Genomic DNA, 16825 nt, shown 5'->3' with positions numbered 1-16825 from the left:
ATATGAACTCCAGCCTGTGACACTGAGAAACATGTCATCGGGACCAGAACCAATCATCACCGGGTAGGTCACAGACATTTTAGCTAATTCATTGGCCACTAGCCATGTCAGTGACACTGAGTCACACTGATGCCTTCCAGATTCTTCCTGCTCAATTGAAAGATACAGGCTATTGCATCTGCTTGAGTTAAAGATACCGCCTCATTAAAGCCACAGGTCCATTACTCATCCATGGATCAAAATGGTAATCGTGAAAATAAAAGGAAGGGGAAATAAGAAAATAAACAGGAGACAAACTGTGGCTTACAAACCCCATTGGTCTGCTCTTGATCATCAGCAACAAATTTCTCACTGATGCTCAGTTTGAGTTCAGCCAGGGTCACTCATCTACTGACTTCATTACAGCCTAGGTCCAAATGGGGACAAAAGAGCTGAACCTCAAAGGTGAGGTGAGAGTGACTGCCCTTGACATCAAGGCAGTATTTGATCAAGTATGACATCAAGAAGCTCCAGCAAAACTGGAGTCAGTGGGAATCCATGCAAAACTCTCCACTGGTTGGAGTCATACTATAAGATATAGGAGTATTGAATCTGCTCTGCCATTTAATCACGGCTGATATGTTTCTCATCCCCACTCAGCAATGAACAAAGGAATACAGAACATAGAACATTTAGTGTAGAAGGAGGCCATTCAGCCCATCGAGTCTGCACCGACCCACTTAAGCCCTCACTTCCACCCTATCCCCGTAACCCAATAACCACTCCTAACCTTTTTTGGTCACTAAGGGCAATTTATCATGGTCAATCCACCTAACATGCATGTCTTTGGACTGTGGAAGGAAACTGGAGGAAACCCACGCAGACACGGGGAGAACGTACAGACTCCGTACAGACAGTGACCCAGCGGGGAATCGAACCTGGAGCCCTGGCGCTGTGAAGCCACAGTGCTACCGTGCTGCCCTTGGTTGTGGTTGTTGGAGGTCAATCAGCTCAGTCCCAAGACATTACTGCAGGGATTCCTCACTGTAGTGTCCTAGGCCCAACCACCTTCAGCTTCTACATCAATGACCTGCCTTCCATCATAATGTCAGAGTTGTGGATGTTTGCGGATGACTGCACAATGTTCAGCACCATTTGCAACTCCTCAGATAATGAAGCAGTCCATGTCCAAATGTAGCAACAGCTGGACAATATCCAGGCTTGGGCTGACAAGTGGCAAGTTACATTCACGTCAAACAAGTGCCAGGCAAAGACCGTCTCCAATAAGAGAGACTAGGAATCCTGTGGTGAGTATTTCACCTCCTGATTCCCCAAAGCCTGTCCACAATTTACAAGGCACAAGTCAACAATGTGATGGAATATTCCCCACTTGCCTGGATAAGTGCAGCTCCAACAACAAGAAGCTCAACCAGGACAAAGCAGCCTTGATTGGCACCCTTTCCACAAACAATCCCTCCACCACTGATGCACAATAGCAGCAGTATGTACCATCTACAAGATGCATTGCAGGAACTCACCAAGGTTTCTTAGGCAGCACCTTCGAAACCCATGAGCACCACCATCTAGAAGGACAAGAGCAGCAGGTACACCACCGCCTGAGATTTCCCCTCCAAGTCACTCACCATCCTGACTTGGAAATATATCGCCGTTCCTTCACTGTCGCTGGGTCAAAATCCTGGAACTCTCTCCCGAATATCACAGTGGGTGTACCTACTCCACGTGGACTGCAGCAGTTCAAGAAGGCAGTTTACCACCACCTTCTCAAGGGCAATTAAAGATGGGCAACAAATGCTGGCCTAGCCAACAAAGCCCACTTCCTGTAAAAATGAATTTAAAAAAGCAAGGATATGGGGAAAGAACAGGAGAATTGGACAAATGGAAAGCGGTTTCAAATAGCCAATGGAGTCACAATTGCCCTCTTTCTCAATGCTGTATGAATTAATGATTCTATTTGCTTCTTCTTGGTAAAACTGCCTGTAAGAAGTGGACTAATACTGTATATGGGTAAATGTATAATACTTTATTTTTTTCCACCCTCAGGCACACGGTAAACATATTAGTGGCCATAAGACCACATGAAATAGGAACAGGGGTAAGCCATTCGGCCCCTTGAACCTGCTCCACCATTCAATGGATCATGGCTGATCCTTATTATACATAATTACATGGTTGTACATAATTATTTTCAACTGGATAAGTTTGATTGTTTTCAACTCCATCAAACTTTGACTATTGCTTTGCTCTAATTAATCCCAAAATATGACAGGTTCAAAGTAAACTGGAAAGGATTACAGCAAGTTGCTTTTCAGCCATAAAAGTGGAAAATATAGTACTGTTTGCACCAAGTATCTTCTAGCACTCCGACAAGCCCCTTTCTATAACGTAATTCTCAGGTAGCATGACGCTTGCACAATTACCGTACCCTCGTATGTGCAGTAATAGAAGACATTCAATGCTTCAACAGCTGCAGGGCCCCTCTGCTTGTGGCCAAAGATCAGGTCGATCCAATTGTGGAGGTTTGTAGAGACATATTCTGACTCCTGCAGGACAGGAACAATGAAAAGTTCACATTAACTAATTTCATCCTTCGAGAATACTTTGCCACGTTCATTTCTCGATGTATTAAGCCTCCAAGACCCGTGATTACATTTCAGCCTGTAACTCACTCCCCTAAAATCCATTGTTCTATGTTTAAACCAACAGAACCACTTGATTAGATTCTAGCCTCTAACTCAATTCCATTGAGTTGATTGGGTCAATTCTCAGGAATTCAGAAGGTTGTGATTTGCAAGATTATAGAATCATAGATGTTTACAACATAAAAACAGGCCTTTCGGCCCAACTTGTCCATGCTGCCCAGTTTTTACCACTAAGCTAGTCCCAATTACCTGCATTTGGCCCGTATCCTTCTATACCTATCTTTCGCATATAACTGTCTAAATGCTTTTTAAAAGACAAAATTGTACCCTCCTCTACCACTGCCTCTGGCAGCTCGTTCCAGACACTCACCACCCTTTGTGTGAAAAAATTGCCCCTCTGGACCCTTTTGTATCTTTCTTCTCTTACCTTAAACCTATGCCCTCTAGTTTTTAACTCTACCTTTGGGAAAAGATGTTGACTATCTACATCTATGCCAGTCATTATTTTATAGACCCCTATAAGTTCACCCCTAACCCTCCTCTGCTCCATGGAAAAAAAAACAGTCTACCCAGCCTCTCTTTACAATTCAAACCATCAAGTCCCGGTGGCATCCTAGTAAATATTTTCTGCACTCTTTCTAGTTTAATAATATCCTTTCTATAATCGGGTGACCAGAACTGTACACAGCATTCCAAGTGTGGCCTTACTAATGTCTTGTACAACTTCAGCAAGACGTCCCAACTGCTGTATTCAATGTTCTGACCAATGAAACCAAGCTTGCTGAATGCCTTCTTCACCACCCTGTACATCTGTGACTCTACTTTTAAGGAGTTATGAACCTGTACCCCTAGATCTTTGTGTTGTATAGCTCTCCCCAACCCAACCATTAACGGAGTAGATACTGTCCACTTTGCCACCAATCTTGGTGTCATCTGCAAGCTTATTAACCATGCCTCCTAAATTCTCATCCAAATCATTAATATAAATAACAAATAACAGTGGACCCAGCACAGATCCCTGAGGCACACTGCTGGCCACAGGCCTCCAGTTTGAAAAACAACGCTCTACAACCATCATTTTTCTTCGGTCGCCAAACCAATTTTATATCCAATTAGCTACCTCACCCTGGAGCCCGTGAGATTTAACCTTATGCAACAACCTAGCATGCAATACCTTGTCAAAGGCCTTGTTAAAGTCCATGTCGACTGCACTACCTTCTTGGTTACTCCTTCAAAAAACTCAATCAAATTTGTGAGACATGATTTTCCACTCACAAAGCCATGCTGACTGTTCCAAATCTGTTCTTGCCTCGATAAATGCTGTAGATCCTGTCTCTCAGAATACTTTCTAACAATTTACCCACCACAGATATTTAGGTTCACCGGTCTATGATGGTGGATGCTGAGAGGCTGTTTCCCCTGGCTGGAAAATTTTGAATTAGGTGGTCACAGAGTAAGGTGTCAACGATGTAAGACGCAATGAGGAGAAATGTCTTTACTCAGCATTGTGGATCTTAGGAATTTTCTACCGCAGAGAGCTGTGAGTGCTCAGGTTGAGTCAAGACTTAGATCAATAGACTTTTGGACTCTTAAGGAATCGAGGGATATGGGGATCAGCAGGACAGTGGAGTTAAGATGAGTGATCAATCATGATCTTACTGAATCGTGCAGCAGGTTTGAGGAGTTGTAAGACCTACTCCTAGTTCTTACATTCCTATGTTCTTCAGTATCTATTGTTCTATATTTAACCACTGTATCGGATTTTATACTTGCCTGCTCTGACTGCCCATTTTATTGGTTCTCTGATATATGCCCAGTATCTTCCAGGACTAATGGTAGCCCAATTGACCCAGTTCACTCTAGTTCCCTTATTAACTCTGCACTGTACCCTCCTCACTTGTCTCAAGGGTTACTGACCTTCAATCTGTACATTGCACTGTGCATTTAACCACCTGTTTCCAGGGATCACAGCAGGAACCTCCAGCTGGAGGTGAAACAGCAGCTGCGAGCAGGGAGACACTAAAGAGTTCTCAGCAGAGTTGCAGTCTAAACACAAGAGCACAGTAAGAAGTCTTACAACACCAGATTAAAGTCCAACATGTTTGTTTCAAACACTAGCTTTCGGAGCACTGCTCCTTCCTCAGGTGAATCCGAAAGTGTTCCGAGCAGTGCTCCGAAAGCTAGTATTTGAAATAAACCTGTTGGACTTTAACCTGGTGTTGGAAGGCTTCTTACTGTGCTCACCCCAATCCAACGCCGGCATCTCCACATCATAAACACAAGAGGTTACACCTCTCACCTCCTGGTAGAGGGCACAAAGGAGATGGCCAGGGTGTGAAGGTGAGTGGGGAATTAGACACAGAGGACCATGACAGAAAATGGAAACACTCTTATCTTAGAACAAACAATGCAGTGAGTAATCCAGGATTTCAACCGAATCCTGAACTTGTAAAATAGTTTGAAGGAAGAAAGCTCTGTGGCTGGCGACAAATTATAAGCAATGAGAATTTCACCCATAAACAATGAGAATTAACCCCCCCCCCCCCCCCCCCCCCCCGACTCAGTTACCAGTGCTTTTCTGTGCTTGGAAATGAAATCTTCTGGGGATTTTGCCCACTTCGGAAGGACAACATTATTTACGTTTTCGCTGGTCAGCTGCAGGCAACCAAGGCCAAAACCTAGAGAGTAAGAGAGAGTGGGAGAGACCGAGCCAGAGAAAAAGTTTGACATTGAGAGTATGTGTGAGACAAAGGTGGGAGAGTTTGAGAGGAAGGGGAACAACAGAAACAAAGAGTGAAACAGAAACACAGAGAAGCAGAGTCAAAGTTGAGAGAGAGAGGGGGGGGGGGGGGAATGGGAGAGAGAAACAAAACAAAAATATTTTTGTCAATGATTTTATCCTGGGTACTTCTCTCCCTTTATTAACCAGGTACTGCTTTGAAGAATGAGAGAAGATGCCCCTCTTTTTCCCCCATACTCAGTAGTGGCCTAATAGGGACCGAGAGAGATTTCCAATACTGTGTTAAAGTGGCTAACATTGATATGACCACATATCGTTAGTATCATCAGGCTACTTGACTGTAGGGGCATCCCAGCCAACTTCATTTATAGCTGACATGCTCACAGGCGCACTCTCCAGCAGGGCTGATTAGATACAAATCAGGAGCAGGTTGGATGTACAAGGGATAGAAGTAATGTTTTTTTTTAATAAACATTTTATTGAGGTATGTTTTGGTATTATAACAACAACACAACTATAAACATAGTGCAAAAGCCGTCTCCCTCCCTTATAGGTCCCACCTTTATTAACCCCCTACTCTAAGCTAAACTAACCCCTCCCTCTTCTCTTGACGATTAATTTTCCGCGAAGAAGTCAACGAACGGTTGCCACCTCCGGGCGAATCCTAACAGTGACCCTCTTAAGGCGAACTTGATTTTCTCCAAACAGAGAAAGCTAGCCATGTCTGATAGCCAGGTCTCCGACTTTGGGGACTTTGAGTCCTTGCAAGCTAATAGTATCCATCTCCAGGCTACCAGGGAAGCAAAGGCCAGAACGTCAGCCTCTTTCTCCTCCTGGATTCCCGGGTCTTCCAACACCCCGAAAATCGCCACCTCTGGACTCAGCGGCACCCTTGTTTTTAACACTGTGGACATGACATCTGCAAACCCCTGCCAAAACCCCCTAAGCTTCAGACATGCCCAGAACATGTGGACATGGTTCGCTGGTCCTCCCGCACAGTTTGCACACCTGTCTTCCACCCCAAAGAATCTGCTCATCCAGGCCACTGTCGTGTGAGCCCGGTGAACAACCTTAAATTGTATCAGACTGAGCCTGGCACATGTTACGAACGCGTTGACTCTACTCAACGCGTCCGCCCATAGACCATCCTCTATCTCTCCTCCCAGCTCCTCCTCCCACTTGCGCTTCAGCTCCTGTCTGCATCTCCTCTGACCCCATAATTTCCTTGTAAATGTCCGAGACGCTCCCTTCTCCTACCCACCCTCTGAAAACTACCCTGTCCTGAATTCCTCTTAGCTGTAGGAGTAGGCAGGTTGACACCTGTTTACGTAGGAAGTCCCGCACCTACAGATACCTAAATTTGTTTCCCCTCGCCAACCCAAACTTCTCCTCCAGCACCCTCATACTTGGAAAGCTCCCCTCTATAAACATATCCCCCATCCTCTCAATCCCTGCTCTCCGCCATATCCGGAACACCCCATCCATACTTACCGGGGCAAACCAGTGATTATTACAGATTGGGGACCAGACCGATGCTCCCTCTGCTCCCACATGTCTCCTCCATTGCCCCCAGACTCTCAGGGCCGCCACCACCACGGGGCTGGTGGAGTACCGTGCCGGCAGGAACGGCAGAGGCGCAGTTACCAATGCCCCCAAAATGGTCCCCTTGCATGAAGCCGCCTTCATACGCTCCCATTCCGACCCTTCCCCCACCACCATTTCCTGATCATGGCTATATTTGCCGCCCTTACTAGAATTTGCAGCGCCAGCCCGACTTCTCCCCGACTCCGCTCAAGCATTACCTTCCTTACCCGCGAGGTCTTGCCCACCCAAACAAAGCCAGAGATCACTTTATTGACCCGTTTAAAAAAGGACCGCGGAACAAAACTGGGGAGACATTGAAACACAAACAGGAATCTTGGGAGGATCGTCATGGTCTGCACCCTCCCAGATAATGACAACGGGAGCGCGTCCCACCTCCGAAAATCATCCTTCATTTGGTCTGCCAGCCGGGTCAGATTTATGCAGCCAGTCCCATTCCCGCGCCACTTGAATGCCTAGGTATCTAAAGCTTCCCCTAATAATCTAAATGGCAGCTCCCCCAAACACCTCTCCTGTCCCCTCGCCTGGATTGTAAACATCTCACTTTTCCCCATATTTAGCTTAAACCCCGAAAACCAGCCAAATTCCCCTCGAATCCTCATGATTTATTCCATCCCCTCTAATGGATCCGATACCTACAGAAGCAAGCCGTCTGCATAGAGCGAGGCTCTGTGCTCCACCTCCCGGACTAGCCCCTTCCAGCCCCTTGAGGCTCTCAGAGCAATTGCCAACAGCTCTATAGCTAGTGAGAACAACAGTGGGGAGAGGGGGCATCCCTGACTCGTCGCCCAGTGCAGTCTAAAATAGTCTGATGTTGTCCTATTCGTCCATACACTTGCCACAGGAGCCTTGTACAGCAACCTGACCCAGTCAATAATGCCCCGCCCAAATCCGAACCGTCCCAGTACCTCCCACAGATAATCCCATTCTACCCGATCAAAATCCTTTTCAGCATTCATAGCGATCACTACTTCAACCTCCCTACCTTCCGGGAGGATCATGATCACATTTAACAGCCTCCTTACATTGGCCACCAACTGCTTACCCTTATCAAACCCCGTCTGGTCCTCCCCAATAACGCCCGGAACACAATCCTCAATCCTGGAGGACAAAATTTTGGGCAGCAACTTGGCATCTACATTCAACAGGGAGATCGGCCTGTAGGATCCACACAGCTCCGGGCTCTTGTCCCGCCTCAGAATCAGCGAAATTGTGGCCTGTGACATTGTTGGGAGCAGCACCCCTCGTTCCCTTACCTCATTGAACATCCTCATCAACACCGGCCCCAATATCCCAGAGAACTTTTTATAAAACTCCACTGGGTACCCGTCCGGCCCCGGGGCTTTACCCGACTGCATGACCTTCAGACCCTCCACTATCTCTTCCAACCCGATCGGGGCCCCCAGCCCTTCTACCAGCTCCCTATCCACCTTTGGGAAATTCAGCCTTCCTAAGAAGAGCCTCATCCCCTCCGGCCCCGTAGGGGGTTCCGACCTATACAGCCTACTGTAGAAATCCCTAAACACCTTATTCACCCCTACTGAATCACCAACCAGGTTCCCATCTCCGTCCTTTACTTTCCCTATCTCCCTGGCTGCCTCCCTCTTTCTAAGCTGTTGTGCAAGTGTTCTGCGGGCCTTCTCTCCATACTCCTAGATCGCCCCCCTCGCCTTTCTCAGCTGCACCACCGCCCTCCCTGTGGTTAACAAGCCGAACTCCGCTTGTAGCCTCCGCCGTTCCCTTAAAAGCCCTGCCTCTGGGGTCTCCGCATACCTCCTATCAATCTGTAGTATCTCCTTAATCAGTCGGTCCATCTCTGCCCTGTCCACCTTCTCCCTTTGGGCCCGTATTGAGATCAGCTCCCCTCTCACCACCTCCTTCAGTGCTTCCCAGACCATCGCTGCTGAAATTTCCCCCGTGTCATTGACCTGCAGGTAGTTCTGAATACATTTCCTCAGCCGCTCGCAAACCCCTTCGTCAGCCAAAAGTCCCATATCTAACCTCCAGTGCGGGCACTGGTTACTGTCCTTACTAACCTGCAGGTCAACCCAGTGCGGAGCGTGGTCTGAGATTGTGATCGCCGAGTACCCGTGTCCACCACCCCTGCCAGTAATGCCCTGCTCAAAATGAAGAAATCGATCCGGGAGTACACTTTATGCACGTGTGAGTAGAAGGAGAACTCCTTCACCCTCGTCTGCCCAAACCCCCCCCCCCCCCCGTTCCTTTGCCATTGCTGACACGCTGCCCGTTTTCGAGCTTGACTGGTCCAAGCCAGGGTCAATAACTGTGTTGAAGTCCCCTCCCATGACCAACCTGTGCGAGTCCAGGTCCGGTATCTTCCCCAGCATCCTCTTTATAAACTCCACATCATCCCAATTTGGCGCACACACATTTACTAATACCACCTGCACCCCCTCCAGTTTCCCACTGACCATAATGTACCGACCTCCCATATCCAAATCCATCCGCTTATTGATCAGGTTCGGGATGCTGAAGTAATGTTGACCTTTCTCAAATCAACTAACTCAACACAGGTCTCAGGCTTTCTAATTCCTGCAGTTTAACACCACGGCCCAGTGTATTTAACTCAGTCAACCATAGGCCCACTCACTTTCATTTACTCTGTAATGTTGGCCATGGCAGAGCAATAGCATTCTTTCCTCCATGAGTAGAAGGTTGTTGTGGCTTCAGGTTTTACTTCAGATTCTTCAGAGCACAATCCAGGCTGATATTTCAGTACAATATTGAGGTACTGCTGTCCTATTGGAAATACCTTCTCATGGATGAGATGTTAAACTAAGGTCCAGATTACCCTCTCTGGTGGATGGAAAAGATCCCAAGGCACTTGTCAAAGAAGAGCAAGGGTATTCTCCTTGGGTAATGTCCGAGCCAACATTTATCCATCAACCTAAACTACTAAAACGGAACATCTGGACACTTAGCTCATTGCTGTCTGTGAGACCATTGCTGTGCACAAATTGACTGTTGGTTTTTTTCTATGTTACAACAATGACTACATCTAAAATACACTTGATTTGGCAAATTGCATTTTGAGCATCCTGAGTTAGGAAAGGTGCCAGATAAATGCAATTAATCTTGTCTAATATTTTAGTTACTGTACTGGTATTGGAAGAAAAACAAGCCAATGTTTATGTCAAAAACCTCTGATGCTTCACCTTAAACTGAAGAGCTGCTTACCATTCAGGTTCTCTAGGAATTCCGGAAAGTAGAAGAATTCTGGGGTCAGCTCCTTCACATCTACTGGATTGTCTATCCGGACTTGCCAGGCTGCAGGGATTGAGTGAAACTGACGGTCTGCGCAGTCAAACCTGCAGGACACAAACATGTTAACAGCGCAGGAACATGATTGGTGAGGTCAGGCAGGTGGAACAAAACTCACTGCGCTTGCCTTCAAGATTAGAACTACGCTTAACTGAATTTTTTTCTCAGAGGTTGAGAAGAGCATTGAGCATTCCATGGTTGATTTTCCCATTTGGCAATTTTCAGAAAGTGTGAGCCCCCAGGATAAGCTGTGGCGAGAAATAAGGAGCTGCAATGTGTTTGATGTGCAATATAGGTGAGAATGCCCAGGACCCTGATTTGCCAAGTATTGCAACCAAAAGCACCAATCTTTGCCGATAAGACCTTATGTGATCTTCATGATTGCATCAAATGCAGGTGAAATGCTGCTACAGTTAAAATTTATAATTCACTATTTGCGTTCATCAAAGTGAATTGTGACAATATTGCAAATGGAATACTTTCCAGTTTGGGCCTTTTGCTCTGCTAAGCGTAAAACTTCCTCTAAACTTCCAGGGCAGATATACCATGGGTTAGATTATTTTTTACATTTCTTATCTAATATTTTATTTACTGTCCTGGTATTAAAAAAACAATGTTTAAGATACAAGGTATGCAGGGTATTCAAACAATTCCTCGACAAATATACCACAGGCTAGATGGAGGATAAAGATACCTCTCTGCTATCCCATCAAAGACTCCCAGGAACAGTATAGATTGTTTGCCAGACTAAGATCAATTAACAGTCACAATGATTGAGCCCTGTGACCTTAATTCACAATTTATATAGTAAGAAGTCTTACAACACCAGGTTAAAGTCCAACACGTTTGTTTCAAACACTATTCACCTGAGGAAGGAGCAGTGCTCCGAAAGCTAGTGTTTGAAACAAACATGTTGGACTTTAACCTGGTGTAAGACTTCTTACTGTGCTCACCCCAGTCCATCTCCACATCATGGCCACAATTTATATAGATCAGCTCAACATCACTCAGGTGCCTAGCTGATTATTGTGGGGTGTATGAAATAAATTAATTTAATAGAATCATAGAATTTACAGTCCCGAAGGAGGCCATTCGGTTCATCAAGCTGCACCAGTCCTTGGAAAGAGCACCCCACCAAATCTCACACCTCCACCCTATCCCCGTAACCCCACCTAAATTTTTTGGATATTAAGGGCAATTTATCATGGCCAATCCAGCTAACCTGCACATCTTTGGACTGTGTGAGGAAACCGGAGCACCCGGAGGAAACCCACGCAGACACGAGGAGAACGTGCAGATGCCGCACAGACAGTGACTCAGGCCGGGAATTGAACCTGGGAACCTAGAGCTGTGAAGCAACAGTGCTAACCACTGTGCTACCCTGCCGCCCATGGAGATGAAAACATAGCACGCTTTCTTGAACAAAGGACCATACAAGGTCAGGCATCTAAGAAGTATTTGTTTAGAAATAATCGCTTCTCTCCTGCACCCATCCCCAGTAGGAACTCGTTTGAAGCTGCTTAATCTCATCTCACAACAGAACATTGCAGACACTAGAAAGGAAATTTTCATGGGAATGGAAGTAAGTCATTTAGCCTCTCAAGCCTTCTCTGCAATTCAGTTATATCATGGCTGATGTGTACTCAAATTCACTTTGCCACTTTTGCTCCATATCCCTTGATACCCTTACATAACAGTAATCAACCTATACGTATCAGTTGTAGGAGCTCCAATTGGCTCATCATCTACAGCCTTTTGGGAGAGAGTTTCCAGATTTCCACTACACTTGTGGGGAAAAAAGTTGTTTTTTCGCTCCCAAATGGCCTGGTTCTAATTTAACATTGAATGAAATGAAAATTGCTTATTGTCACGAGTAGGCTTCAAATGAAGTTACCGTGAAAAGCCCCTAGTCGCCACATTCCGCCGCCTGTTCGGGGAGGCTGTTACGGGAATCGAACCGTGCTGCTGGCCTGCTTGGTCTACTTTCAAAGCCAGCGATTTAGCCCTGTGCTAAACAGCCCCTTTTTTGTGTCCTTTTGTTCTGGGTTTTTCCAGCAGAAAAAAAATGTTTCTCCATCAAATCTTTTTAACATGATAAACACATCAATCTCATCATCCCTTCAATCAGGCTCTGTGCAAATCCAGTTTCCAGATTTTATTGCAACATGGAGTGCTGCTTAATGTAATCTTCTCCACTCTCGAGTCGTGTTAGAGAGATCCTCCACCTGGCTGAGGATCAGTGCTCACCTGCCACTCTGTAGCTGGATGTGCAGGGTAGTGAAGGGTTCTATCCGGATCATGTAGTGCATGACTCCAGCTGCATTAGAGTAGTGTGTACCATAGTGAAATTTATCAATGTCTCCTGTGGTATCTTCAAAACTCTCATATCTAGGTGAAGAAAGGAGGAGAGTTAATTCTCACCAATATACTGTTCAACACAACTCAGTTCATGTTAACTTAAGCATGATTGAAAAACAGAATTCTCAAGAACCAATAATTATTCACCACAACCCCAAGTTACCGAGAGGAACATTGCTTCTCTTTCATTCAGGAGAACAGGAGAAGGTCATTACACTTCCGTCCCAATCTTGTTCTGCCTTTCAGTTGGGCTGATTTTGCATCTCAACTCCATTTACTCACTTTTGAGAAAAATCCCTTGACAACCTTACCTAAAAAACTTAGGGAGATTGTTAGCCTGACTTCTACAGAGATCTTGTGCAATTGGTTAACAGGCAGAACAATGAAATGAAATGAAATGAAATGAAATGAAAATCGCTTATTGTCACGAGTAGGCTTCAATGAAGTTACTGTGAAAAGCCCCTAGTCGCCACATTCCAGCGCCTGTCCGGGAAGGCTGGTACGGGAATCGAACCGTGCTGCTGGCCTGCTTGGTCTGCTTTAAAAGCCAGCAATTTAGCCTGGTGAGCTAAACCAGCCTGCGGCAAACAAAAAGTCAGTAAAATTCTCCACTGACTCACTTCTCCTTCACGTCCTTTGCATGCTTATCATTCACCACACCGATGGGTCGGGAGAGGTCCCGGAAGACATTTGGGTTATCCAGATCCAGTTCCTCAGATGTGTAGTCACAGATGATCCATGGGAACTGAGTTAAATAAAATAAAATGCAGCAATGAAAACAAAGCTTTCATCTCCCTCCTCCAGATTTTAATTTGTTATGTAAACTAATAAAATTCTATGACTCAACTTTTCATAATTTGACACAAAGTGGAAGCCTCATTCAGAGGAGCCAAATAATTGGAACACTGTAGAGGGAGCTTTACTCTGTGCCTGACCTGGAAGTGTTTGATGGGACAGTGTGGAGGGAGTTTTACTCTGTATTTAACCTGTGGTGTAGCTGTCCTACAAATATTTAATGGGACCGTATAAAGAAAGCATCATCCTGTACTGGACTTGCTCTACTTTGTTTATTAGGGTAGTGGGACATAGAGGGGGGGGGGGGGGGTTACTTTGCATATAACCCATATTGTGCCTGCCCTGAGAGTGTCAGATTCTGACACTGGTAGGTTTTCCACCCTCTTAAGTGCTCATGACATTGAGTGAAGATGTACAGTTCCAGAACCTGACTGATACTGACCCTGCCAGTGATACCCATATCCCGTAAACAAATATTTAAAAATGAACTGGGACATGAGGACCATTGGAGTAAGATGAAGAGGCACAGAGGCACTCTTTCTCCACCCCCCCCCCCCCCCCCCCCCCCCCCCCCCCCCCCCACCCCACACTTCCATCGGGAATTAGAAGGAATAGCTTACCACTGGGTACTGAGACAGATCATTGTAGGTTCTCCCTGCAATGGTGTTGAGTTTCATCAAATATTCAAAGTTAGAGATCTTTCGCTGAACCCAGTCCTGAAAGAGAAAAATGCAGTAACCACACAATCAGTAAAATAGGTCACAGGAACTAGCATCTTCCAAGTAAAGCAAGTGGCATAGTATGCAAAAGTTAGCAAATCTTCATAAATCTCTGGCTAGATTCCAGCTGAAGTGCTGGTCTGCATTTTGTGAGCACTGATAGCCAGTTTGTTTTAACAACTAAATCGGACAGCATTTACCAAAATCCTAACATGCCAAATTAAACACAGAAATCAGGATGTTTTTCGGAGTTGCCCTGTTCCTCCATGATGCCTTATTGAGAGACCCAGCATGCCATGCATGCAACTGTGTGAAGTTGGGGCATTTAATTAGTTAGGACCCTGTCCATTCAATTGCATGTTAATTTTTAACAACAGGTCAGCTCTTAATCACTGCCAAACAACTTACCTGGCACTGAACTTTTACTTTTGCAACTGTGGAGTCTCATTCCTTTAGATTTTCAATATCGTTAGAGATTTAACATTTTTCAAAAACTCCCTCCTCTCTCTTAACCCATCTTTCTTCCCCTCATTTGATTCCATTTACTGCCCATGATGTTACTTTACATCAACTATTCCAACATCCATTTTCTGGTTTAGTGAGCACAATTCTGCAATCTGATTGGTTGAGCATACATGCCATCCTCTATGCTGTTCACACAGCTCAAAGACCCCCAGTAGAGGGCACTGTGACATTTCAGCTCTCCAATGATACATATTGTAGTGTCGGTGGGCAAATGTGAGAGCAGTGAACAGTGAGTGCTGTTTGTTTCCTGCAGAATGCAAAATCTAAGCCATTGCATTCAATTCTTTGCAAAATACTTTTGTAAAGATGTCAAGGTGCGGAGGACATTTATTAAAATGATTCCAAAGCTCAGGTACATCAGTTATGGGCGAGTTAAGAGAAGACAGAGAGGTAAAGCGATGATATAACAGAGCTGTTTAAAATTCTGAAAGGTTTTTTAAGAATAAATAAGGAGAAACTGTTTCCACTGGCAGAAGATTCTGGTTAACCAGAGGACACAGATTTAAGCTAGTTGGTGAAAGAACAAAAGAGGCGAAAATGAGATTTTTACTTTCATGCTGCGCGTTTTTTGGTATGGAACAGATTACCCGAACGGCAGATAAAAACAAATTCAGTAGCAACTTCAGAAAGGGAATTGGATATTTACTTGAAAAGTAGCCATTTTGAGCACAATGGGGAAAAGCAGGGAAGTGAGATTAATTGGATGTTATGTTTAATTGCATTTATGGGATGTGGGCACCGTTGGCCAGTCCAGCATTCATTGCCCATCCCTAGTAGCCCTTGAGAAGGTGCTGGTGTGCTGCTTTGTTGAACAGCTGCAGTCCATGAGATATAGGTACACCTACAGTGCTGTTAGGAAGGGAATTCCAGGATGTTGACCCCCAGCAACAGTGAAAGAACAGAGATATATTCCAAGTCGGGGTGGTGAGTGACTTGGAGGGGATCCTTCAGGTGGTGGCATTCCCGGTCCTTCTAGATGGTAGTGGTTGCGGGTTTGGAAGGTGCTGCATAAGGAGCCTTGGTGAGTTCCTGCTCAGCATCTTGTAGATGGTACACATGGCTGCCACGTCGTCAGTGGTGGAGGGTTTGAATTTTATGAAAGCCGTAGCAATCAAGCGGACTGCTTTGTTCTGGATAATGTCAAGCTTCCTGAATGTTCTTGGAGCTGCACCCAGTCAGGCAAGTGGAGAGTATTCCATTACACTCCTGGCTTATGCTTTATAGACTGTGGACAGGCTTTGGAGAGATACAAGTTGAGTTAATCGCCGTAGGATTACTAGCCTTTGACCTGCTCTGGTAGCCACAGTATTTATTTATTTATTTTTAAAAATATTTTTATTGAAAACTTTTTCATTATAACGTAACATTATAATATAATATAAACAGATTTTTCAAGTGAAAATGTAAAAAGAGCACAATTAACAATCAAGACCACATCCAATCTTAACCCCACCCAACATTAAACAATTGACTGTGACTAACTCTTTATAAAGGAAATGAATAGACACCATTTTAGGTAGAATCCTTCAACCAACCCCCTAATCGTGTACTTGACCCTCTCTAAATGTAGGAACTCCATGAGGTCACCCAACCTGGGTGAGGCAGTGAGCTGAGTAGGAGAGTTCCACCCAAGCAGAACTCGCCTCTGGGTTATTAACGAGGTAAAGGTGAGAACGTCCGCCTTCGCCCCTGTTTGTAGCACCAGCGAGTCCAATACCCCAAAAATGGCCACCAGCGGACAAGGCTCCAGTTCGACATTAAGAATCTCTGACATGGTGTTGAAGAAGGAGTTCCAAAAGCTTAATAGCTTGGGACACGACCAGAACATATGAGTATGATTAGCCGGCCTCCGAGAACACCGCTCACACTTGTTGTCCACTCCCGAAAAAAACTCACTCATTTGCGCCTTGGTCAGGTGAGCCCTGTGCACCACCTTGAATTGGATCAAACTAAGCCAAGCACAGGAGTACATGTAGTTGACCCTGCAAAAAGACTCGCTCCCACCTCCCTATCCAGAATAGGACCTAATTCAACCTCCCATTTCACCTTCACGTCATTCAAAGGAGCTGATAGGATTGGAGTAGCCACAGTATTTACATGACTAGTCCAGTTTAGATTCTGGTCAATGGTGACCCCCAGGATGTTGATAGTGGGGGATTCGGTGA

General features: G+C 45.3%; 1 protein-coding gene across 2 annotated transcripts in view; it reads right to left on the bottom strand.

Annotated features, from left to right (window-relative positions):
- nbeal2 (neurobeachin-like 2) overlaps positions 1-16825 on the bottom strand; it is a 333597-nt gene that overhangs the window by 34960 nt on the left and 281812 nt on the right. For both annotated transcript variants that reach the window (XM_038808910.1, XM_038808909.1), the window contains 6 exons: positions 14037-14132; positions 13242-13366; positions 12511-12651; positions 10180-10310; positions 5208-5317; positions 2423-2540 (listed from right to left, as the gene is read on the bottom strand). In XM_038808910.1, the coding sequence (XP_038664838.1) occupies positions 2423-2540; positions 5208-5317; positions 10180-10310; positions 12511-12651; positions 13242-13366; positions 14037-14132 (721 nt within the window). The remainder of the gene's footprint in view (positions 1-2422; positions 2541-5207; positions 5318-10179; positions 10311-12510; positions 12652-13241; positions 13367-14036; positions 14133-16825) is intronic.

The sequence above is a fragment of the Scyliorhinus canicula genome, chromosome 10 (assembly GCF_902713615.1).
Source record: "Scyliorhinus canicula chromosome 10, sScyCan1.1, whole genome shotgun sequence".
Lineage (NCBI taxonomy): Eukaryota > Metazoa > Chordata > Chondrichthyes > Carcharhiniformes > Scyliorhinidae > Scyliorhinus > Scyliorhinus canicula.
The sequence above is the reverse complement of the archived record's forward strand: the minus strand, read 5'-3'. Positions and strand labels throughout refer to the sequence as shown.